We start from the raw sequence: 24,513 nt of genomic DNA, 5'->3' as shown, positions 1-24,513 counted from the left end.
CATATTCACTACATGAGATTATTTTTTTAGCTATCTAATGTGTTTTAATTTATTAAAATATTATACTTGTACATCAATATATTGATGTATCGGAGATATATAGTGCTGGTAATATCTATGCTGCCAAATTGAAAAACCTGAATGTCCTCGGAAAGCACTGTTTATATGTTTGTCTACTTAATATATTTGTTCTGCACTCAACAAGAAAGCAAATTCCTTGAGGGTTCGAAACATACTTGACTATTAACACGATTCAGATTTAAATGGATATGTTTATAAGTGTTACACACACTTACACTGTAGATGTGATGGAGCCAATTTATCACAACGCCTGTCAACATGTGCCACCGTGACCATATTTCGGCACTAAACGTATACATCTGCAGCATAGATTGAATTTTTTATAAACTTTATTTAGGTTAAGGGATTTGCTCCGATGGTAGCATGATGTTTTTTACAGTCTCCAACCTCCATCGATGATTTGCTCCGTCCCTGTCACATAGGTTGACTGTGGAGAAGCAAAAACAGGAGAAAAATAATCAACTAAATATTGAGCACATCCTCTCCATGACTGCCAGTTTACCACATGCATGTATGACGTTTTTGTGCCAACCCCGAACACTCACCTCATCTGAGGCCAGGTACACACACAGGTAGGCCACCTCTTCAGCTGTGCACATCCTGCCAGTTTTCTGTCTTGCCATGAAATCCTTGAAAGCCTGCAAAGAGGGGGTACATTTGTCTTCAATACACAGACATCAGGAAATATTCTAGTGGAAGATGTACCTGTAATACTACTCAGCAGGTATTAAGCATGGAGGAAAATATCAGAGTATATCTGAGTGTACAGCACCTGTTCGGGGTCAGGTTGGGCCTGGATCCGCCCCCTCAGAGATGGAGTATCAACAGTCCCTGAGGAAATATAAAAGAGAGAGCTTGGTCCCTCAGTAAAATACAAAACTGAATTCAGATATAAAGATTCATTTTGACTAATAAGGGATTTTTTATATCCAAGTAAATATGACAGAGTTTAATTCAGGTCAGTGAAGTAGTACTCATTAAAACCCCTCGTACATTTTTTTTAGAATTGTTCACGAGGGTCAAACTCAAGCTTTATATATCCTTGAAATACACAAAGTTCTCAAACATTACAAGCCCCTTGAGTTCTCTTATAAACATCGATTTAATTTCCTCTGTCTGTCTACTGGATGTTATCTTTAAAATATGTCCAACCTTGAGGAATAACTGCCGAAGAATAAAAGAACAGTATCTTTGATGTGGTGCTGAAAACTCACCAGGACAAACACAATTGCAGCGGATGCCTTGCTCAATAAAGTCAGCCGCTATAGATTTGGTGAGACCAATTACCGCGGCCTTGGAGGTACTGTAGACGCACCGGTTCACAACACCTGTGCCAAGGAAACACATGTCACTCACACATACACGCACGGAAAGCAATTATCTAACATAAGAGGATTACACTGAACTTGGTCATACTTCAATGTCCCTTTAATTAGGCTTGATATTTGTTCTGCAGACATCTACAGTGAAAAGATATGTGGATTATTCTTTTACCTTTTATGCTTGATGCAACAGAAGCCATGTTAATAATGTTTCCTGACTTCTTTTCCAACATCTAGAATGACAAGACAAATTATGAAGTTGCCTATAAAAAGGTTATAATTGTTAAAATGAAGATTAAAATGATATAACATTCTTAGCCTTTACATTTTTATTTAACAAAGACAAATCATCTGAGGTTTAAATTCCCCACAGAGACAGTTTGGTTAGTTTGCCGCTAAAGCTGGATTAGCGATCGGGCAGTCGCCGCCCATCATGTCACAGGCTCAGTATAATGCAGCTAATCCCAGTGAACAAAGGATGAGAACAACAAAAAAAAAGCATATGTCACTCAATTTACAACAGCACCTTATTTCAAACATCTCGACAACAGGATCAACTGTGTTAAGCATTGGGTAAAGGGGTCAAAGGTCACCTTTGGCAGGAAAGCCTTGCACATGAGGTACATGCTCTTGACATTCACGTCCATTGTGAAGTCCCAGTCGGCCTCCTCGCAGCTCAAGATGGAGCCGTGGTGCACAAACCTGTGTACAGTGCAAAACAAATAAAAAGTATCTTGACACAAATTACATATAGTAAGTGTGTTCATAAAATACAGGACCTCAATCTGTCATCAGAATCAAATCACAGAAGAAAAGTAAATATGGGTCAAAATGCTGCATTAGCCAACTCATCATTTTACTGAGCCTTACAATTGCCAGTTCAGAGACTTTAAGAAGATTGACAAAAGGTCAAGTGGAGGTTTAACCTTATGGTACAGGGACTTTGGAGATGAAGTTAAGGAACCTCTGTCTGACGGAGAACTTCCAGGAGTCTCAGCTTTAAAGTCTCTGGTTCATTCAAACTCCAGTGTTTTTAGTTTCTTAAACCCAAGTGGTTATGATGTCTATTTTGTTATTTCTGTAATTTTGATGACGTGCACTAACCTAATTTTCCCAATTTATTCCCTTATTGTGTTATGTGTCCATTATGTATATATATTTTGCTGTTTGTCGACCTCCATGAAAAGATTAGACTGAAAATGAAAATGAATGAAAAAGTACCCAGCACAGTTGAACAGCACATCTACGAGGTCATGCTCCTTGGCCAAAGCTTCCACCTGCTCCTTCTTCGTCACATCCACCACCTTGGTCTTGATCCCTGTTGATGAGGAGGAGATCTGAATCACAACTGTACGACAGACTACGTATTTTAGATGGAACACCTAACATTTCTTTTATTTCCCCCGCAATTCCTTAAACTCTGTAACCTCGAGTAAATGGTCCGTTCCTCTAAATTAAGGAAACCAGGGGAGGTATAATAGCCTCTCACACCGAGCTGCTGCCTACAGCCACTGTGTTCTTCTGCTCACCACTCAACAGCTCTACACAAAGCATCAGAGGGGAATTGGGCTTCGCTTGTTACAGTATGGAGGTGTGGAGCGAGGGGAGAGTGTTTATTCAATCCTGGTCCAGCAGGGACTGGTAGAGGCAAATTCTTGAAATCAACCTGCTCCCTCCACTTTTACTGACAAGAAAATGAGCAACTGTTCGTCTGCCAAATCAGGAATCCTGTCGACCTTAGATTTCATGGTTTAACAGGGATCACTTGTCAAGGTCAGGCAGCGAATAATCCAATCAGGGTGATATACAGGCTTCATCATTCATAAACTAAATTGCATAGAATCTTCACTGATATCTCCTTTGTGTGTCCGATGCAAGTCTGCAGAAACGTGTCTAAGTTCAAGATGTATAATTCTTGGTGTGATATATATTTAAGTGGTTCCATGATATGTATGAGTGTGTGTAATGGTCTCTGTCCGGGTTTTCTCTTTCTGCAAATCATAATTATGTATGGGAGTCCAAGTGAATGTTTGTGCCTAGTGTCAAAGGATTCCTTGACGGCGTTCCACAGATATAAAAAAGGTGCAACTAAAAATTGTTAATCAATTACATTAGCAAATCAACAGGAAATAAAACTAAATATATCTATAATCGACTAATCAATAAAAATACATTTTGAAGGGAAAATAATTCTGTGTTCTAGTCTGTGTTTTTTAAACACAGACATGTTTGGCTCGGCCAGCTCGGCTGCATTTCACTGGTCACCCAGCAGGTGTCAGCTGCAGACCAAGAGAGGATAAAGTTACCTGGGATACCGTCCAGTTCCTTCAGCTTCTCTCCATTGATGTCTGTGGCCGTGACCTGAGCTCCCTCCTTTGCAAACGCCTACAGTTAAAAAACATGAGTCACTTACAAGCAGTTACATGACGTCTGAGCATTATGACGCTGACCCCTGATGCTGACCCGTGTGACCTTTTCAGCTCAGTATTCCCTGAATAAAAAGATGATTGATTCAAGGAAATTACTTGAAATCATAAAATACACCAAGGCTGTGTGGATAAATAAATAGTTTTTGAAGAATGTGAGGCAGGTCTTTTTTTCTGCTCATCAAATCTGTATTGCTTCCTGATTGTAATCAGTCACTCCATCCCACTTGAGGCAATAACTCAGGGACCACTTATTACCAACTATATATAGATACAGATTATGTTTAAATCTAATCTCTCCGCTCTCAATTTCTATCCATTTAACTTCTGGTCAGCTGGTATCTGATAGAGTGACTGCATCATTAACCACAGAACACAGCGAACCCCCCAAAAATCCACATTTTAAAGGTCTTGGTGGAAAATGCTCATTAGACCCAAAATGAAGCCTTTAACACAAAGTCATTTAAACCTAATGATCCGACGCAGCGTAAACACATTGGAATTACACCACAAACGTGACATGACACCCGCTGTGCTACGAGGCACAATCTCACACACATTGAAAGACATCACTCGAAGGGAATGGAGGCGATGATGACCCAATCTTGACGAGTACGTGTGTGAGATGTACAAGTGCTTTGTTTTTCCTTCTCTTTGGCCAGAGGATTGTCTTGACCCTGTCTACGTCTGATCTCAAGAAATCACTGTTACAGCACAGTTATTTAGAGTGTGTCCATGTGGTGTCACAGCATGTTGTACACAAACACACAATCAGTCATCCGCAGTCTATTTGGTGCAGGAGATATCATCACAAACGACATTGTTCTCTTCAATTTGCATTTACATAAAATATACTCTCTTTCTAAGTCTGTACACCACAGGCTTTTTAATAAACAATTGTCTTCGGGGATTTGCTATGAAAGAGATCTGTGAGAAGTGCTTATTGAAGCTCATTACTATTGCAACAGCACGTCCAATCCCCTGCGCCGCTGCCGACAACACAATCACTTTCCCGTCCAGACGGCCCATGGTGCTCCTTCCAACGCTGCTGTGATCAAAACAAGAAAAGAAATAAAAGGTTCATTTCCAAGATAAAAGCTTTTTTTTGTCAAATTGAACATGTCCGAGGAATTGATTAGATATTAACTAATGTGTGTCTTACGATGGTTTCTTTAGTCCGAATGAAACGAGAAACGTTCACAGATAATTCGTTAAATTCAAATACAGGAAATTCTGCGTGAAGAAAAATGTCTGTGATGTTTAACAGGAAGTAAGATGTCAGGGTTCAATTATAAACCCAGGCCACGCAAGGACAGCATATGTCATGTCAATACTGTGTCACCAAAGCCACGATGGTTGGAAAGGAACACAGCTCCACCTCCAGAACATCTAACTTAAACAATGTAAGAAACAATAATAAATCGACTGGTGTCAAAGTAAACACACTGAGTCACAAGTAGAAGTGAAAAGAATGAGAGGAGCTTCTCTGACTTCACACCTGAGGTTTTTAATCAGTTGCATTTATCTGCTCAACCAGGATGTAATCATTGACAGACTGTTTCTCAACAGACGTCTCCGAGCAGAGCACAGTGGACTGATGCCTAAGAGTGGGGAAAAATTATAATCCTTCTGTTCGTAATGGCAGCTGTCAAATCCAGTCAGGGTGATATAAGTAATCTGAGGGAACAAGGAGGCTTTCATAGACGGAGTAATACAAATCAAGTGGAGATCTTCCAGCTGCAGTCATTTCAGCACAGAATTGATATTGTGTCTTTGTGGAGTTTTTCAATCTATATCGGTTTTATTGGACAGAGGTCGGTACAACAGTCCAGCATTGAATTCTACCCACACAATTGTGATGAGTCATTTATTTCCCCTTCAGTTTCTGCAAAAATCCACATGTGTCCATTATGAAATGATGAGTTTCTCCACAGAGGGAAGAGTGTGAAGCTGCAAGACAACTTTTAACTGATGTCTATCAACAGCACAGACACAACAAATATCTTCTAAACTTATCAGCTCAAGCAGTTGATTGAAAACATTTAAGAATTTCGATTTTCTACAAACTTTATTAACTGAATTAAATGTCTGGATTCCTGTTCTATAATATGAATTAACATATAAGTAGCTTCTCAATTCTCTTCAATCTAAAATCAGTGGTTTTAATAATACATTTTAAAGTTGGGTATAAAATGTGGAGGAAGCCTCATGCTGTTATTGCACCAGATGACCTGTCATGCTGCTCGATCACAGCAGCACAGAGTTCAGAGGATATCGATTATCGGTCATCGATTGTCTTTCCTATCGGTGAACAATCTAACTAGTGCTGCAAAACGGACAGAAGTCACATTCACGGACTGTTTGTCAAGAAAAAACTCGGGGAAAACTCCCTGAGGAAACTCACCGTGTGGTTCAGCTTCGACACTGTGCACGGCAATGAGCAGCAGAGCTCGACACGTGACCTAGGTCTGACGCTGCTATTGGTTCACAACCAGGAAGTGAACGTGTCTGTGCGGTGAGAAGATGAAATACAGAGCAAGATGGTGATCTGATGGTTTGTATTTGACTCACCACTTAGTTGTTTACCATGAAGACGATTCTTCTCTGGGTCAATTAGACACTAAATCATGTTCGGTCAAAAACACGTGTATTCTTTAAGACTGGTATGGACTGTTTCATAATGTTAAGCTCATTTTAGAAGCTCCAGCCCTATTGAATGGTTTTGATCGATTAGTCATAATAACTACAATGACCATGATGTGTGCATTATCTTGTCCTGTCTTTTTTCTTTCTCTTTATATAACTTCACTGCACATCAACAGGCATCAGATGGTGTGTGTGTGTGTGTGTGTGTGTGTGTGTGTGTGTGTGTGTGTGTGTGTGTGTGTGTGTGTGTGTGTGTGTGTGTGTGTGTGTGTGTGTGTTTGTGTGTGTGTGTGTGTGTGTGTGTGTGTGTGTCTGTGTGTGTGTGTGTGTGTGTGTGTGTGTGTGTGTGTGTGTGTGTGTGTGTGTGTGTGTGTGTGTGTGAACTCTCTTGATAATGATAAAATCCCCTATCGTTGGAAATTGACCTTTAAGTTCTGCACAAAGGTCTGCAATGGCCCTGTTTAATTATTGAATTGTTTAATCATTCGTTAAAAAGAAAAGAGAAAAGAACATTTTGTATTAAGAATATATTAATATTAAGACAATTTAGAAATATTAAAAGTTTATTAAATTCATATTTATACATTGAGAATACTGTCTTTAAAAAAAACCTGAGTCAGATAATCATTGGCTTCAAGTCTTTCAGTATTTGACTTTTAAAAAAAAAAAAAAAAAATGCTTCTTTGTGCTCAGAGATCTACGGCTCTTAACTGAATGTTTATCTGTTATTGTTATCACCAGTGTCTTAGTGTTATGCTGAGAATCACATGAATTTGTAAAATCCATTTGGCAGGTTAGGTTTTATTATACAGACCTGTGATAAGTCCTGCTTTCAGTTCAGGTTGTGTTGAAACCGTTGTGGAGCAATATCTATTCTTTGCTGTTATTTTGGAGGCTGCAGTTCGGTGTAAATGGTAAATGATTTGCCTCTATATAGCGCGTTACAGTACAGTTTTACCTTCACACACAAATTCATACAGTGTATCTACTGTATGTCTAGCACTTTCTCTATAAGAAGCCAATTTAGGCTCAGTATTCTGCCTAAGGAAAAATGGGATTAAACCACCGACCTTCTGGTTAAAGGACAAACGCCTTAACCGCTGAACCAAAGCCTCCCTGATGAGCTGTTGAATTAATTTTGTTCAACGTCTATTATTGTGTCCCTATACATCAATGAGCATCGGCTAAATAACACAAACACACCTCTGTATAACACAGTCGAGTTCAACAGCCTTATTTTCCAGTGTTATTTTCATCCTGCATAAGAATAGATGGACACGTTTTTTTTTCGAGTGCACATGGTTGATTCGAGTGCAAAAATAAATGAACAGATCCAGAATAATATTTTCTATTTACGATGCCAATCTGTCATCATAGAAATAAAATGTACTTTGCCTGGAACCAGAACAACCACACTGGAGACCAACTGCAGCTTATGGTTGTGTCTTGTTCTTGTGGTCACACCGACGATAAACAATCATGACTGAAACGGTCGATTGAAAGACTGCATGTGTCCGCTGAATGATAAAATATGCATGAAACAATTTTAAGGTTTGCCACAGGCTTGACCAACCCGCCGGCTCTACCTGAATGAGGCCTTGGGGGAGTGAAGTCACCATTATCATCTTCATCACAGCAGATGAGTGGATTCGGTCTCAGACTGGTGCAACGCTGAGGATACACTTCAATCAGCGGACAACAACGTGCACAGAGAGAGTGCCGGCTCCATTACAGCAGGGTGGCCTGGTCACTTGTTGATGTGGTACATTACATGTTCTAGGAGCTGATTGTTTTTCCTGCAATTGTCCTAATGGGTGACACAGATTGCATTTATGTATTTCATCAGTCACCATGTGTGCGTTAATATTGTGAGTCCAGATTCCTTCTCTCAGCTGGAGATATCCAATAAGGTCTCCCATTAAAAGTGGATATATCATCTTTGAAACAAATTTGACAATTGAGTCTCAAATAACTTTTATATATACGGTGTGTCCTGAATAATCTCTTTGATAGGGAAGACATACAAAATACTGTAAATCAGCCAGTTAGCTGTATAGGCAAATTGTCCTTCCACAGCTCTTACAACGCAACCGGAAATAAAACAAATTTAAATTTAATTTAAAATAAATTATAATGACAAATCTACAAAAACCCACAAACTAACCTTACAACAAACCCATGATAAGATAGTAAAGTAAATAGCCCATAATTAAAATAGTACACCTCATAATATAAAGGAAAAGGAAATGATTCATGATGAAAACACTGTACATGATAGAAAGAAGAAAGACACTAATAGACTACGACACAACAAGTTTATCTACTGTTCAAGCAAAGTTCAGTTTGCAAACCACACCACAAAACATAAAATATATGTATAATGTATTTATAGGTTATTTTAAAATTTTTGTTCTTAATTGAATGTGCACAATTTGACAGATTTTATACATTGATATAATTTTACATATGTGGCAGAAACTATTATATTTTGTACAAAGTTTTGTAAAAATCATGCCTACATGCAAAAAACCCTCCTACCTGCTCTCAGAGGCGAAAGTTAAACAAATACTTTTGCAGTTGTACGGTAGAGATGGAGGAGGTATGAGGAGTTCTACAAACGTGGATTACGGTAAACATCTCTGGAAGCTCGCGGCTTTAGACCCAGACGTATGATATCATCAAGGATGTGAGAATTGCAACTATCAAGGCAACCGAAGGACTTTGTAGTAAAGTGAGTTAGAAACAGTCACGGCTTTAAAAGGATGGTCGACTATGCTGGAAAACATCTCAACTCAAGGTCCAATTACTTTCTTTTTCTACAGAGCTTTCAACTGCCTCTCACCGTCAACCTTCAGATCAACATCTTTTTCATGGGCGGCTGTGGCTGAGGGGTAGAGTGGTCGTCCTCCAACCTGAAGGCAGTTCGATCCCCAGTCTGACCCATCTGCATGCCGAAGTGTCCTTGGGCAAGATGCTGAACCCCGAATGGACCCCATAGAATAACAAAGTGCTGCGAATAGATGCACTGTATGAATGTATGTGTGAATGGGTGAATGTAAAAAGTGCCTTGAGTGGTCATCAAGACCAGAAAAGCACTATATAAATACGAAACCATTTACCATTTGAGGGACGGAGAGGAACTATGCTGGGAGCTAAACAAAGCCAGAGTGGATGGCTTTGTTCCACTGATTGTGACCTATTATTTGTGTAACTGCAATTCATAAATCAGCGGAGGGGCCCCTTCTCCAATCTTTGCATTAATACAGATCCTGCTTTGTAAGAGACTTGAAGAAAGCCTGTAATAACTTATTGATTGAGCTGGAGGAGAAAATGAAAGCACTTTAGCCCTTAAATCCTAAACAGTCTGTCAACACATTTAGAAAGATCTACACTCTTAATTTAAAGCAAATGAGTCAATACACAATACAGCCATTACAGTTTATAAAGAGGGGTTTGAGTACAGTATTTGTCCCAAGAGAGCTCTTTAGTTGAACATGGGATCGATGGTAATTTAGTGTCTTTCTGAGCCGTTTGTTCCCGAGAGGGAAAATTAAGGATGTGACCTGAATACACATGAACAAATATAATAGATAGAATATATGTTTGAGTCTTTCGTACACTTAAAGCAGTATAAATACCTGACTTATCTGAGGTAATACATATCTGTATTACTCACAGCAGAGTAGGTGTAAAAGGAAGCTCTAATGGTCATGTTCTGGTGGAACAAGGGTGAGAAGCCTCCAGCATTGACTTGGAGGTTTGACTATGTGCTATTACTCTCCTCTCCTGTAGGTGGGGCCAGCTTCCATGAGTGGAAGGAGTCTGAGCTCCCAGTCTGAGCTGATACATTCCATGCAGTACATGAATACAAACTATTGATAAAGATCAGTGGGTATATCCAAATTAAGTCTCCTAAAATGAATGGACTCCGGACGGATTTATGAAAACGATAAGACTCAAAAGTTCCCGCCTAAGGTCAAAATAACTGATCCCCAATCTGTCATAGCTACTGTTTACAAATGGTGAAAGAGTCCAGACTGACGCATTTGTCTGAAAAATGCGTTAATCACATTTAACACACTTCAACACACAGGAACAGATTATATAAAGATGGACAACTCCTCAAAAGTGAAGCCAAAGCCTCTTGATCGCCATCTGGTGGCTGGCTGCAGTATTGTTCATAAACCCCGGCTCCTCCATGTTGGGGGATGGGACATGGTCTACACGTCCTGAATTCATATTTCTGGTGGTTTTGAATCAGTGTTGTGTTTGAGGACTACAAATACAACTACTGTGTCACAGTTTCCATCAACAATGTCTTTCTATTATTTACTACCTTTTGGTGACATTGAAACATTTTTAGTTCACAAGCACAGAAGACACCTCACACTTTTAAGTAGCAGCATAGGAGGAAATCAATATTTAATTATTTGGGTATAAAAGCCTGAAAAATATTCATATCTTAATATTTGAGACATATTATGTAAAATCAAATTACGTCCAAATCCATAAACTGTTATGAAGCAGGTTTGATAAGCGAGCTGCCAGCAATACAAACATTATTACATAACACGTAGAAAGACATTTTAATCTTCTCCTGCCTTGATCATGTGCTGTGAATGTTCTTGTAATTAATCTTGGCTGCATCTCAATCGCATCAGTGAAGAGCAGTATCCGTCAGTAATGTCTGAAATTACTAAAACTTTTCTCAAACCAAAACAAGATAACACTCACGTTGCTTCACCCTCAATCCAGCATAAGAAGGTTCTGCATGTGGATGCTTCCTCCTACAGTCTGAGGAAAAGCATCAGAGAATCTTAATTCCCCCTGTGGATGTGAATTCTGACCCTGGAATCAGGATTCAACCCTTTTGGTCTTTTATGTGAATAAATGGGGATGTAAAGTGAATGTATTAGTAATTGTCTTTGGTTGTATACCTCTCTGATAATCAGTCAAATCTGAAATCAGACCGTTTAAGGAATCTATTATTTTTATTTCCCTAAATAGATTTGTCCCATGGAATAAAAGAGGGAAGGACATTAAGAGGAGGCTATCACTGCCACTGAAGTAGTATGAAGTGTATAAATAGCATCAATCACAATGTAGGAACATAATTTCCTCCTGATGAAATTAAATTACTATGATCATTTGTACAAACACAGTGATTACTGCGTGAGATAATCACTGTGTTGAGGCCAACTTCCTTCAAGTAAACTAGACACACAGTAAATCTAATATCTGTCTCTTTGTTTTCATATTTCTTTTGTCAGAATGAACACAACAAACAGCAACAGGCTCTTCGGACAGGACCGAGACTTGGCCTACATGTGTAAAATGTCCTGCATCTGTCTGTCTCTGTTTTTCTTTTCCCCTTTTACTGTGATATGTAAAAAGAAATGAGTCGAAATGAATGAAAATGTCCCAGAGGCCTTTTAAAAGTGAATTGTTGTTATTCTGTTCAGTTTCATATATAATTTCTGATTCATTGTAATTCAATTCAATTTAACACAACAAGCTGCATAAAATTACACTAGACACAATCTCTTTCAGTATGTTGAACATGTTAGCGAGTACAGCTATAATTTGGATAATTCACAGTGTCGGCATGGTGGAAGTGCCACCTCACAGCAAGAAGGTTCCTGATTCAAATTTTGCTCAGGATCAAACCACTGACCTTATGTTTAGCGGACAACCCACACTACTTCCTGAGCAACAGCCACAACAAATGGCTTGGCTTTATGTAAAGCTACTTTCTTATCGCACATTAAGATATTCAGCATTGATAAACATTTAAGAGTTCTTAAATATCTGTTATATATATATATCCAATATTTTGGATTTGGTAAAAACTGTATCCTTTCAAACATAAATGCTGTTTCACATTTGATCCATGCACATACTTATGCAATACATTCACATCAGTTTAGCATTTTTCCTTCTAGTGTGTTTCACTCATGAGGGCGAATGAATTTCCATTTTGGATTACCTCAGTGGTTGAAAGGTTTCAGACAGCACAGGTCATGTAAGTGTCAGTGTTGACGGCTCAGTGTCTCGTCCTGAGAGCCGACAGAGTCCATGGCCATGAGAACTGACTTTGATTGCCATGGATTCTCGAGAAAATCCCATCAACTATTTTCAATCCTCCAGAGCTGGATTCTGTCAGCGCAGGTCTGTGTCAACACTGTAGTCAAGCTTGATTGTTTGTATTTCTCCTGTTGCATTAAAATCGCCACCCAAATGTCACATAGCGACTGTTTGCAGGCTTGGTTCAATCAGTGTGGTCGTTTGGAACATGAGCAATGTTGATTTTGATTCCTGCTTTGAAAATGTCACTTGGCCAAAACAGAAACATACCACCAGCTTTAATGAATAATCCTGTCAATTCAGGCCTTTACTTATTTGCCATTTCCCCTAACAGGGCCATCTGACAGGCTGTCTTCATGCTGATGCACACATCTCTTTCAGCTCTATGAAACAGAGAGTGGACTAGGCAGAGCAGTTACCTGGGATAAATAAAACCTTTCGACAATCAACAACAACAAAAGTATGTGTCAGGAATCCTGCCACCTTTTGGGTGATTTGCTCTGGAAAGGAAGATCGTTGCGGTGGGCGATTAAGGTGCAGCTGGATCAACGTTGTGAGAACTCAGCATAAAGACAGAAAATGGGGAAACATGGGGTCTCTCCATAAATCCCCTTTCTACTTTCACCAATGGACACAAATTGAATCTTGTTTGTTTAATAAATTCACAAATAAAACATTTTTAATTCTAATTGTGATTTTAAGGAAAAAATTAAAAAAACACTCAACTTGCAACAACCACGAATAAACCTTTTTCTTGTTTCATCTACTGTTTTTTCCAGCTGTGAATTTCATCCTCTCACACTGCGTCACAGCCTTTCTTCAGTGAATTTCTTTTTAATGGAGCTTTGATGTTTGTGGCACATGGACGGACTGTGCAATTTAGGAAGACAGACAAAAGATAAACAATAAATATCTCACTTCTAATGTTCTGCGGTTTTTAATTAAGGCACGAGAGTGGTATCAATAACCTCATATATACTTTAAGGAAGAAAGTGTGTCAGTATATTTATGCAAATGTATGTATCTGGAAAATAACTTCAAATGTAACAGGAAACATATAATATAATCTTGACGGTATTTAAAACAGAGCTGAAGTTCTAGATGCCTAATATAGTATATAGTATCAATACAATGTATTCTATTCTTTATCATTTGATAAGAGTCTAGGTAAAATTTGGTCTGTGAGCCATTAGGCATTTAATAGCAATTTCTGAGGGATCTTGGTAAGAGGCCAAAATAGAGGAGGCAGCTCAAGGTGAGATGGTCCAAGGCTGAGTTGTGTCTTTAAAGAATAACATTTGTAAACACAAAGCTTGACACTTTTTGAGGGGAAAGCAAAACAAAATACAAAAAAATACAATTGAGTGGAAAACTTTCAAAACAGCAGGGATGTTTTTTTTAAATAAACTCCTACATTTCATTTTCCCGCATAGAGCTGGGAACATATAACACATATCCTGACTCTGAGAGCCTCTATGTAAAAATCAATGTCTCTTTACTCTGGTGTCTATTCATCACACTGATTGTAATCACTAAGGGAACCAGTGGTGATTTATATTGCTGTCAGACCCTCTGCTGCTCCAGTTGTGAGAAATCAGACAAGGATCCTGGGCTTTATTTCTTACCTTCTCACAGACAGTAACAAAAAGTAAAAGAATAACTTATTGCTGCACTTCCTTAGATTTAAGAAAATCCTACGAACGTTTATCAGATGGAAATTCAATATAGGTTTTCAAAATTACATACACTCAGTGGCTTTGATATCTTGGCTGGTCTGTGACCTGTTATGAAAAAAATAAATTTAAAATCATTTGTCATAATGAAAACTAATTTTGTATTTTCAACTTTTTTTACATTGGTTATAACTTACAAATTGAATATAACTTACAAATATTTAAACATCACAGAAAAAAAATTCATGTTTTATTTCCCATATTTCATAAAACATATTTATATTACTTCCACACTAATATGAATCTAATTCATTTTCTGTCTCAAGTTTGAAGTAAACAGATTTCATCATTATGCCGGAGCAATGACTCATGGAAGCTAAACAACAGCAATCAGCCAAAGAAATGAAAGCACAGGACAAGAAAAGATCCCTTTCATTTCCTAAAAGGGAGAGAATGAAGGCAAATTACTGAAAATGTGCAGCTCTGAACTCAGTGGGTGGATCTCAAATTAAAACTGTTGCTCTTAAAGTATATTGCAGAAATTGAAAAAATGGGAACGAGTGACAAACAGAAAAACATGACAATTCTACCTAGAAAGCTTGGAGACGCTGTTTTCTTCTCCAGTGACTTTCTTGTTGTTTTTGCAGAGAAAACAATTTGAAGGAACAGAAGAAAAGAAGAAGAACGACCAGGTCACACGGAGCTTCAACACCTCAGCATCTTCATAGCATGAGACACTTGGGTGGCAGCTGTATTATTTGAGAAGAGTGATGAGGCTGAAGCTCTCTGGTCTGAAGAGGGGTAGTCATGTAGAGAGAAGAGTAAACACTGAGTGCTGCTTCAAAAGAACATAATCACACAAAAGAGTAAAAATCCAGCCCTGGTCACCGTTAACAACTGTATGTCGAGATAAGGATGGTTTTTAAAATAAAAAACAATCGACTGTATTTCATCAAATCTTTCTGTTTCCTAGCCTTCTGAAAATTCATCTCCCATAAGCCTCAAACGACTTTGTTCAAGGAATAAATGGTGGTGATATTTGAAGACAACAAATTTCATAACTATGAGATGAAAAAACTAAAACACATTAGAAAAAAGTATTGAATCACGCTGCAATAGGATGCAAGTTTGTGCTCTTGGAAATCTGGGGTTTAGAGAATTTGGATACAAAATAAACGAAAATCTGAAGACTTGAAGGTGGGTTTGGTAAAGAATTATGATATTAATGTATTCAAATTATTTTGAAAATGAGAAAAAAGATGTTGAAGAGTGTTTTCTGTGAGACTTCAGCTTTTTAACTTTGCATAACTTTGACATACACAAAATTGTTTTACAACACACTACAGGATGTAAAACCTGCTCTATAGAACTGGGTAATAAGATGTATTGCCCAATCAAACTGGATATAAAATGGGCACAGTGAAAATACTGCGGAATATTGCAGCCATTTTCTTCTCTTAACGATGACTCAAATTTCTTTACAGTACAAGTTCCATTCACCACTTCACACTCACCTTTTATATCACACATCATTCAAACGGTTGGGAAAGCTATCAGGATCGAAACAGGGTTCAGTGTGTTGCCCAGGGATACGCTGGCCAGCCACATTCAAAGAGGGAAACAAAACATAGTTTAAAAACAAGGAATAGAAATACTTTCCACACATATAATGAATGCAGCAATATATGTTTTATTTAAAAATGCGATAGTGTTTTTTCTGGGAGACAGGATCAACAACATCCCTCCATTAATGCATGTTTCTATTCCCCTCCTTTTACGATTCACAGAAAAAGGAGCTGACATTGAATAAATCAACAGTTTGATTTCTTCTAAAATCGTTTTGAAATAGCTGTCGTGCTTTGCCCAGCCTAACACCTCATCCACCGACTCATCACATCTCCTTGACTCCTGGTCCTCCCCCGGGCCCCGCCACATTGTTCACCTCATCTTTGACCTCCACCGCATGCTCCGCCAGCAGAGTCGAGCACAATCTGCACCGCAAGCCCTGCTAATAATGAACATGACAGAAGAAAGGAGAAGCTCTCTTTTTCCCGGGCAGGCGAGACTGATATGGTCAGGAAGGTCACCGAAAAAAAAGTTTCCCTCTGCTCTGCTGCAAGCCAGACACAAGTGCAGGCCGACGTGATCTGGAAAATCAATATTGTAGCGATGGGGTCCTTCAAGTGATTGAGTCCTTGGATTTTATGAATAAGGTCAGACGCATAAAATGCAAAAATAAGAAACTAAGTGGAGAGTGTCTTTTTTTTTATCACATTGCATTTGCACATTTGGCTGTTTCTTTCAACCTACAACTGGGGGACAATGTTTGTGACTCATTCACACACTTTTTGGTGGTTTTTAATGTTCAAGGACACTTCAACAGACTCTGCAGGAGCCATCGAGCCGGGATCCTCCTCATCACCTGATGACTGCTCTGCCTCCTCAGCTCTACCGCCCGCTATAACACATATTCTATCTCATGTATTTACAGACAACGAAAAATGTAGTGCTGATTTCTATGACAGCTGTATAACTTCTACAAACTGGATTTATTCCAATCAGTGATTTAAATTCACATAATAAGGATCCCCAGGCACAGGGGATCTGTCCCGACAAAAAGATAGAAACGCACGGAGCCTTCAACTAAAACAGAAAGCTGGTGGCATGGGGCCCAGTCAGGGCATGTTCCCAACCGATCATGGCTTTGCTCTGACCACATTGACAATTCTGCTAAAATATGATGTATTTTATTAATATCTTAAAACCCGTATTATTGAAGTGATCCTGCTCACTCAGGACATGTTTCTGCCTAATCTGCTCTTACGTTGGCATCAGTCCAGTGTCCTAATCAGTCCTTTCTTTGTTTGAAATGATAAGAGTTACCAATGCCTGTGCGAGGGTTCGAACCATCTCTGCTTCAAAAAGTCTGTCCGTGATATGAATGACATGAGGCTGCTACCAGGGGGCCGGCTTGTCAAACTGATGACATCCATAGCGGGATAGGTCTTTATGTATTCTGGCTGCTCTGCTGACAAGATATTGTGTATTGCATAGGTGAGGCTCTGAAGGGCTCTCCTGTTCACTGCTGAAGCCGACACCGGCAGCTTCTCCTGCAGTTTGTTTTTCCAGAGTATCCTTGGGAAGTCGAGCCACTGCTGTGTGATCTTTACTACTGTGATTTGGTGGTAAAGTTCCTTAATAAGGAACCTGGAAACAGGGTCCACACACTTCCTGTTGATGTTTAATAATTTAGGGTCTGCACTGTTCTTCTGGAGGTCTAATATGAGTCTAATATCTCGACATATTCAGGGCGATATTCGATGGAGATGTCCGGCGTCTCTCCACCTGCCTTCCCTATCCAGAAATGAAGTCAAAATACCACGAATGCTGCCATCTTCCACATGTGGAGCTGATGTCTGGAAATTAGAATAGAGCTACCGTATCGAGGTCTGTCCGATACAGGCTGTCAATCATGACATTTCTCACAGTTTTTAAAACATCAAATAACTGATCGATATCATGTCGTCCATCCTTGTATACAATATAATATAATATACAATATATATAGTATAACAGTCTGTGAGAGGTTTATTTTTTCATGTGATGGTCTTCACACTCCTTCAGAAACCTTTTTGTCACACCATCACTCGGGCCGGCTGCTGTCCTTGTGTTTATTGCTCTGAGTGCACACCTCTCGTCACACTACCTCACCTCACGCTGTGCAAAAAAAACAATTACACTAGAATTTGGTGTTGGGTTGAACACCCTCTCACATCCACCAGGTACCTTTCTCTTTTGGGTGTCTTTAGCCTTCCTGATGCCTCTCGTAAGGTCGGCTCTCTGGCATCCATATACAGGGCTCTGTTGTCTGGCCTGGAGATGGTGTGGTACTCCTTGTGGAGAATTCGGCCTCCAGGGCTTCGTTGACGTCATCTGACCAGAAACAAACACTGATACACCTTTCATCCACTTCAAGCCACTGTAGGTAATCATGGAAAAGCTTGAAAGAGCATGCTTCACTTGAAAACATATCTCATCAGCCCACTTGTCTTACTGCCTGATGACTGACAACTGAACTGGGACTCCCTTTGCTGAGCTCTGGTCATAATCTCCACTTCAGCATCGTATGCCTGTGTTGTCATTTGCAGGGAAAGCACAGGCAGGTTGGTTAACATGAAATGATTCTGTTTATTATAGTCCTGCAAGGGCCATTGAGGACTGGATGGCTTTCATTACACACAAGATGTCTGTGGATTTTATTGTTTTTTTTTTGTCCAATGTCAAAGGAGCTTCGGTTAGCCAGCTTTACCCGTACAACATGACGACTGCCAACCGCTTTTGGAGGAATCCTTTAAAGTTGTCAGCATATGACAAATTCACATTCCACAGTATGTGGTAAAATGGGCCTCATTTCATCTCAGTGTGGCACTGAAGACAGATGATAGTAATCTCCTATTTTTCCCCCGCAGCTATAATGACGTGCAAGCTGCGTGTGAAGTTCATGAACATAACTTTTGCAATCTCCTTATTACATTTAGTGTCGTTTGAAATATGGCCAATGCATTTTGATGGTAGCTGAAGTTTGCAGACATTTGCCGACACTCCCAAGATGAAGTGCTCCTGCTCCCAGGACAGAACACGTCGCATTCTTACAAATTGAGATTCGATCTGTTAAATCTTACCGTGGAATGATACATGAGCCAAATGCTTATTAAAAATGAATTATATGTCTCAGGGCCTGGTTGTTATGATATGAAAAGTACCATATTCACTGGGCGTAAGTGAAGCAAATTCATCCCCATTTTTCAATAAGGCAGATTCAAAGTTGTAGTTTCATATTTTTTACCAACTTCCCTTGAGAAGTAATTTAAAAGAATCACAGGAACTCTGCAAAAGTTGGCTCACACTGAAGTCTATGCATTCCTATTTTCATGGCAAGTGATCATGAGGCTTCTCAAGAAGAAGCAGCAGAGCTTAAACATTCTTCCCGGGGCCACAACCCATGAGCAGATCCTCAAGTACTTTTCTCCAAACAAAGTTCTGAAGACAGACAGTTTAATTTAAGCTCTTCATCATCACTGGTTTTGTCACACATACAGAGACACAGTTATTTCACACAGTTATTCCTTATTAATAGCCTTCCATCCTTGGGCCGTTTTGTCTTGTCAGAGCAGCATATGCAGGCGTGACTAATAAGAGTAATGACAGCTCTGCTCACATAGGTAAATTGCTATGTCCCTGGAACTAGAATAGCTAAGTGGAATGGAGCCATTTTAACGTTATTCATTACATCTTTGTTTTGACAAGTCCAAATGTCTGAGCAGAGAAAGGTTTATTTTGTCCAGAGGCTCATACAACACTCTCATCTGCAGCTTCATGGCCTTATTCGCACAGTTTGGCTTAGCATAAAAACTCTATAAACTGGGGGACACGCAAGAGATTTATCAAGTTAACCTTTTCAAACAATGATCGACTTTCCTTCTCGCATCATCACTCAGAAATAAAAACCCAGCTCAGGAGCTGGAGGTCTGCACCTTGGGTTTACACTGTGTAACAGACAGTTGAAGCCTCTGTGTTGGAGACATGTTGACTTACAAGCTGTCTGGTGAAACCCCAGAGCAGCTTCGTAGTCTCGTCACGGCCAGCCTGGTCTTTGAGGAAAGTTCAAAGTCCGTGTTTTAACGTAGCATTTCTTTTTTTTTTGCTTTTACATCTGTCCCTCCAGGCCTTTTTTTCACAGCAGACGTTCTGACCTGTTACAGCAGGAGAAGCAGTGGTCAAACTAATATCAGAAACACACATGTTGCACCCTCTAGTTTCACCAAAATGTCACGTATTTCACATCAAGCTCATTAAACTTCCAATATGTTACTTTGAAGCAGCGTGGGATCATGGGAGTTGTTGATTTCATCACAATGAAAATCTACCTGATGAGACTCAGCGTGTCTTTGGTTAGTTATATGTTGTTTGCTCTGAATGTTGTAACAGAGCACAGCACGGCTAAAGAGACTGTGACGCAATTAAGAAGCAACTCAAATGAAATGTCCTGTTACTTTGAATAAAACTGTGGATTTCTCTGGTTTTGAACATTGTTGTAAACATTTTGAATAATGTAAGTAAACATGTCAACAAAATATTCAACATTGTCGTCATTGTTTTTACACATTTCAACGAAGAATCGTTACATATTTTCCATTCAAGCGGACAGAGATTTTGTGTTTACGCTTTTTTTAAACCACAAAGCACTTTGCAACATTTCTTTATAAACTTGTTTGAAGTCACATTCAATTCCAGAAGAGATGAAGTCAACATTTACCCGTATTTGCTTTTTATCAAGATCCATCACCATGAAACACAAAAGTTAATTTTAAAGGAAAATTACCTGTCAGGACGAGTTCATCACTTCATTTTTCACTTTCAGCTGATGATCACTGGTTTAGCAACGGGGCTCTTCCACATATCGTGGTCTAACAGCTTCAATGATCCCTTTTTTGAACAAATGAATAGATGGCTAATGCTCTCATGTAGTATAATATATTTTGTAATTTATGCTCATGCAGAGTGATACCCCGTTGATAAAGAATAAGAGATCTCTACGGCTTTTTGATGTGATTATTCCTCTGAAAATGGTCCTCGGGAGTGAGATCGGAGAAGAAAAACTTGTCATGACTAACCACCTGTGTCAGTGGGAAGAGTCACCTGAAAGAATTCACGTCACCGCTCAGTGACATCTCAGCCATGAATCTATTAATATGTCAGATTCCAGAGTACAAAGCATATCCAAGTGACAAATCTGGTAAACACACTCACTCACACACCCACACAAACAGGAATCCAATTAACGCCATCACATGTCCTGGGTGACATGTTGAGGTTGTGTGACTTTAAGCTCAGTGACAAGTTATATACCTCTAACACAAATAAATAAAAATACACCAGGAGCCTGAAATAAGTACAGCACATAAAGAAATTCATGAATTTAAGAACTTTGAAAACTAAAAAGCCTTTTGAAAACTTTTTTTTTTTAGCATAGATTGAATTAAAAGTTCAATGTTTTCAATGTACATAGAAGCAAAACAAGAGGAGAAGTTTAAAAACACATCGCAGAGGTTGCTTTTTCGAATTAATACAATTCCGAATATCTTCCATATGAATTTTTGGATGTATATGATGCAATGTTGGGCACAGGTTAAAAAAAACATAAGGTGACACTGTATAATCTTTATTGGTGACAACCGTAAAATGTTAAAAGTGGCACTTAAAAAAACCTGGAAGCGGTTTTACTCAAGGAGGAACGAGGAAAAGCGTCTGGTTATAAATTCCTGGCATTAGAGGAATTCACTTTCCTTGCATCAAACAGCTCATTTAGTGTGAACATAAAAATTACTGGCATCTATAAAAGTGTTTTCTTTTGAGAAGGACAGAGGCAGTAAACTATTTTAAACACCAGTCTTTAACTGTGTGTACGAGCAGTGCTCAGCCACGACAGCTTTATGCCTAGTTTTCAGGATTAGCATCTCAATTTTTTTGTAGTGCTGCTTTCTCTTGCACTATGACAATAAAGGCTTTTTATTCTATTCTGTTTTATTCTATTTAAAAAAAAAAGAAACCTTGCTTGTATTCATTCATTTGCATAAATGGGTAAAATATGTGAAGATGTAGCAGCTGCTTCAACAGTGTTCTGGTGCCATTGAATATAAAATGGTCTCTATATTATACATATAATATACATACACACACACACACACACACACACACACACACGTACTATATATATTTATATATGAATATATACGCACATTCACATAATCTAATAGAATAAATTCCATGGCTAACATTTATCATCAACGACCAGACCAGGGACAAGCCACTGGACACGGTGCCCACTGTCTTAATCAATGATGTTCGCTACAGAGTAAAAGAATATTTTATTAAAACCAGAATGAATAATTTATAAACCCTGGCATGTAAGTGGTTGTGTAATTAATTTTCCTGCCACATACGCTAAAATTAGTTTAAACAATTAGATGCTGAGGGATGAGGTCTGATCATCCCTTCTTTTTCTATTACTTTACATTTAAAAAATTGGTTAAATGTGATTGAATGTGTTTTTTTTATGTATCTTTTATTTCTTATTTAAATATTCAAATTTTGTACATTGAACATCTATAGACTCCATGACATCTTCTTTTTGGTCTTAAATCTCAGTTTACTCTCAAAAAATACTAATATGCCCTCATATATTTCCATGCACTCCATTAATATTGACATTAATAACAATTGATGCCTCTGTGTGATATGTTGTCCTAAATCTTTTGATCCTCTCTTCTGTTTGCTTTCTCCCTCTCAGCCTTTGTCGTCTGCTTCGGCTTCAATTAGTCATTTCTTACATTTCCCCGGATGCCTTCTATATAAAGAACCTGCAGTAATTAAACTGCGTTCTTCTACTAATAAGAAGGGTGGGGAAAAAAGATGTGCCACCAAACAGGGCTATTTTCAGTGATGACAGATTCCCTGTTAGAAGCCACATGACAACAGCTGCCTGCTGCTTCTGGTCATTAACTTCATTTCAATCAACTGGGAAGCAGCTAAAGCTTAAAGGATATAAAGGGAAAGAAAAAAATTCCTTGTGGTTTGATGATGGTTAAACGTGAATCTATTGCTAAACATATAACTTAAAAAGAATTCATGCTCTATAGATATTATGAGGAAGAAGTGAGATCGAACTTTATGTAGGAAGTGCAGCTTGTATTTTGAAAAGGGACACAAACAAAACCTCAGCTCAGACTAAGCCTGGATATTCTTAGAAAAAAGGTGGACAACATGAAAGCTCCTAAAAGTTGAAGCCAAAACATCTTCAACATCCCCTGGTGGCTGGTTGGTTTATACATAATATACCCCACCTCCTCCATGTAAGTGGAAAGGACATGGACCAAACTAAGAAGTCAAAATATGCATCAATTATATTTTTTCTTTAATATGGTTTCTGTCATTGTAGTTATCATGGAGGAAGTGGTGACATGTCGTCCATCATTACGTCTTTATCTTTGACTAAACCTGGTAACCTCACTCAGCTATCTCACCAAACTCTGTATGTGGTCAATCAGGTGAAACTGCTTCAGGTTATTTCTAATTCCGTACCTGGTCACATCATGTGGCCTCTGCTACTGAATCTTGTAAGACTCTGCAATAAACAGGAGCTGAAGTTACATTTGTGGATCCGATTATTTCTGAAATTCACTCTTCACAGGCTTGTTAATCTTGCAGCCTGCTCGGATAAATGATTAGCTGGACGTGAAAGTAATTGAGTTTGTGTGATTGTAAATCTTCCGCTGGTTCCCCTGCAGGGACTCCTTCAGCTGCAGTGTTCACACTGTCACGGGGAATTTATGAGCTAATGGTTTATTAAGCAACTCTGAACAGCAAAACAGAAACAACAACACACACTGAAACTTTCATGAAGGTCAACTATACGTTTTAATCCACAACATTTATATTGATCTCAATTGTATCACCCAACATCCTAGTGGTCTGAGAGCAGCTCCTGGGCAAAGATATAAATATACATTAGTTACTGAATATTTGAAGTTTCTAAGGCCCAGAGTTTACTCCTTTTCACCCATTTGTTTGCATGGCCTATTTGTGCAGTGTGCATGTTACTGGAGTATTCTACCGCAGAACACATCACTGTATTCTTGTTTTTAATTCTGTAAAAAATGTAAAAAGCATGGCGGCACTGGAGAAGGTTACCATCAACATTGGGACAATGGCGAGTATCTGCCCCCACATCTCTATTTCTTTTCAGTAACATGCTGCCAACACCCCACTACTGCTTGTTATATTTATTGTATAGTTATGTGTACTGTGAGTTCTCCCTTCCTATAGAGGAAAATGTAAATATTTTGACAAGCAGCCCAGAGGTTGATATGGAGGTACAACACAACAACACAAAAAAGCTCACACATAATGAATTGTGATCAAGGTCACGGCAGTATAATACCTTTGTTTTATGACGGCAGTTTGCTTCTATACAATTGAACAATAGAAAAGTTGTGGATAATTACAATAGTCTGCACAAAACAAAACACTATTGCTCAGTATTTCTCCCCTGTATTTCACTGCATTTGCAACAAGCCACAGTTACATTTAATCCAAGATCATAAACACGTAAAGTGATCTGTAAACTCTCAAGACACTGGATCGGCTGCTGCAATGAAGCAACATGAAGCAAACACATCAGCACTGACCACTGCAGAGCTATAAAAACCTTCTTACAATTAG

General features: G+C 38.8%; 1 protein-coding gene across 2 annotated transcripts; it reads right to left on the bottom strand.

The window, feature by feature from the left end:
• Window positions 1-252: 252 nt before the first annotated feature.
• bdh2 (3-hydroxybutyrate dehydrogenase, type 2) lies at window positions 253-6,291 on the bottom strand. 2 transcript variants are annotated; one of them, XM_061086645.1, is made up of 10 exons: window positions 6,234-6,291; window positions 4,787-4,877; window positions 3,710-3,788; window positions 2,625-2,721; window positions 1,997-2,105; window positions 1,576-1,636; window positions 1,296-1,409; window positions 854-912; window positions 627-719; window positions 253-508 (listed from the first exon to the last, which is right to left on the bottom strand). In XM_061086645.1, the coding sequence occupies exons 2-10, from the start codon at window positions 4,856-4,858 to the stop codon at window positions 455-457; spliced, it is 738 nt and encodes a 245-aa protein (XP_060942628.1). In that variant the 5' UTR covers window positions 4,859-4,877; window positions 6,234-6,291; the 3' UTR covers window positions 253-454. The 2 variants fall into 2 exon arrangements, with proteins under 2 accessions (XP_060942628.1, XP_060942629.1); XM_061086646.1 differs by having other exon boundaries at window positions 4,787-4,874; window positions 6,234-6,289.
• Window positions 6,292-24,513: the final 18,222 nt, after the last annotated feature.

Source organism: Limanda limanda, chromosome 2 (genome assembly GCF_963576545.1).
Source record: "Limanda limanda chromosome 2, fLimLim1.1, whole genome shotgun sequence".
In the NCBI taxonomy this organism is placed as follows: Eukaryota; Metazoa; Chordata; class Actinopteri; order Pleuronectiformes; family Pleuronectidae; genus Limanda; species Limanda limanda.
Note: the sequence above shows the minus strand (reverse complement) of the source record. Positions and strands in the feature narration are given on the sequence as shown.

Bases quoted from the DNA above. Each gene is read 5' to 3' on its own strand.
- bdh2 (XM_061086645.1), bottom strand. From the start codon at position 4,858: ATGGGCCGTCTGGACGGGAAAGTGATTGTGTTGTCGGCAGCGGCGCAG. The intron at 2,722-3,709 runs GTAACTTTATCC...CCTCATCAACAG, and splicing joins GGAACTGGACGGTATCCCAG to GGATCAAGACCAAGGTGGTG. The intron at 2,106-2,624 runs GTACTTTTTCAT...CACTGTACACAG, and splicing joins GTGCTGTTCAACTGTGCTGG to GTTTGTGCACCACGGCTCCA.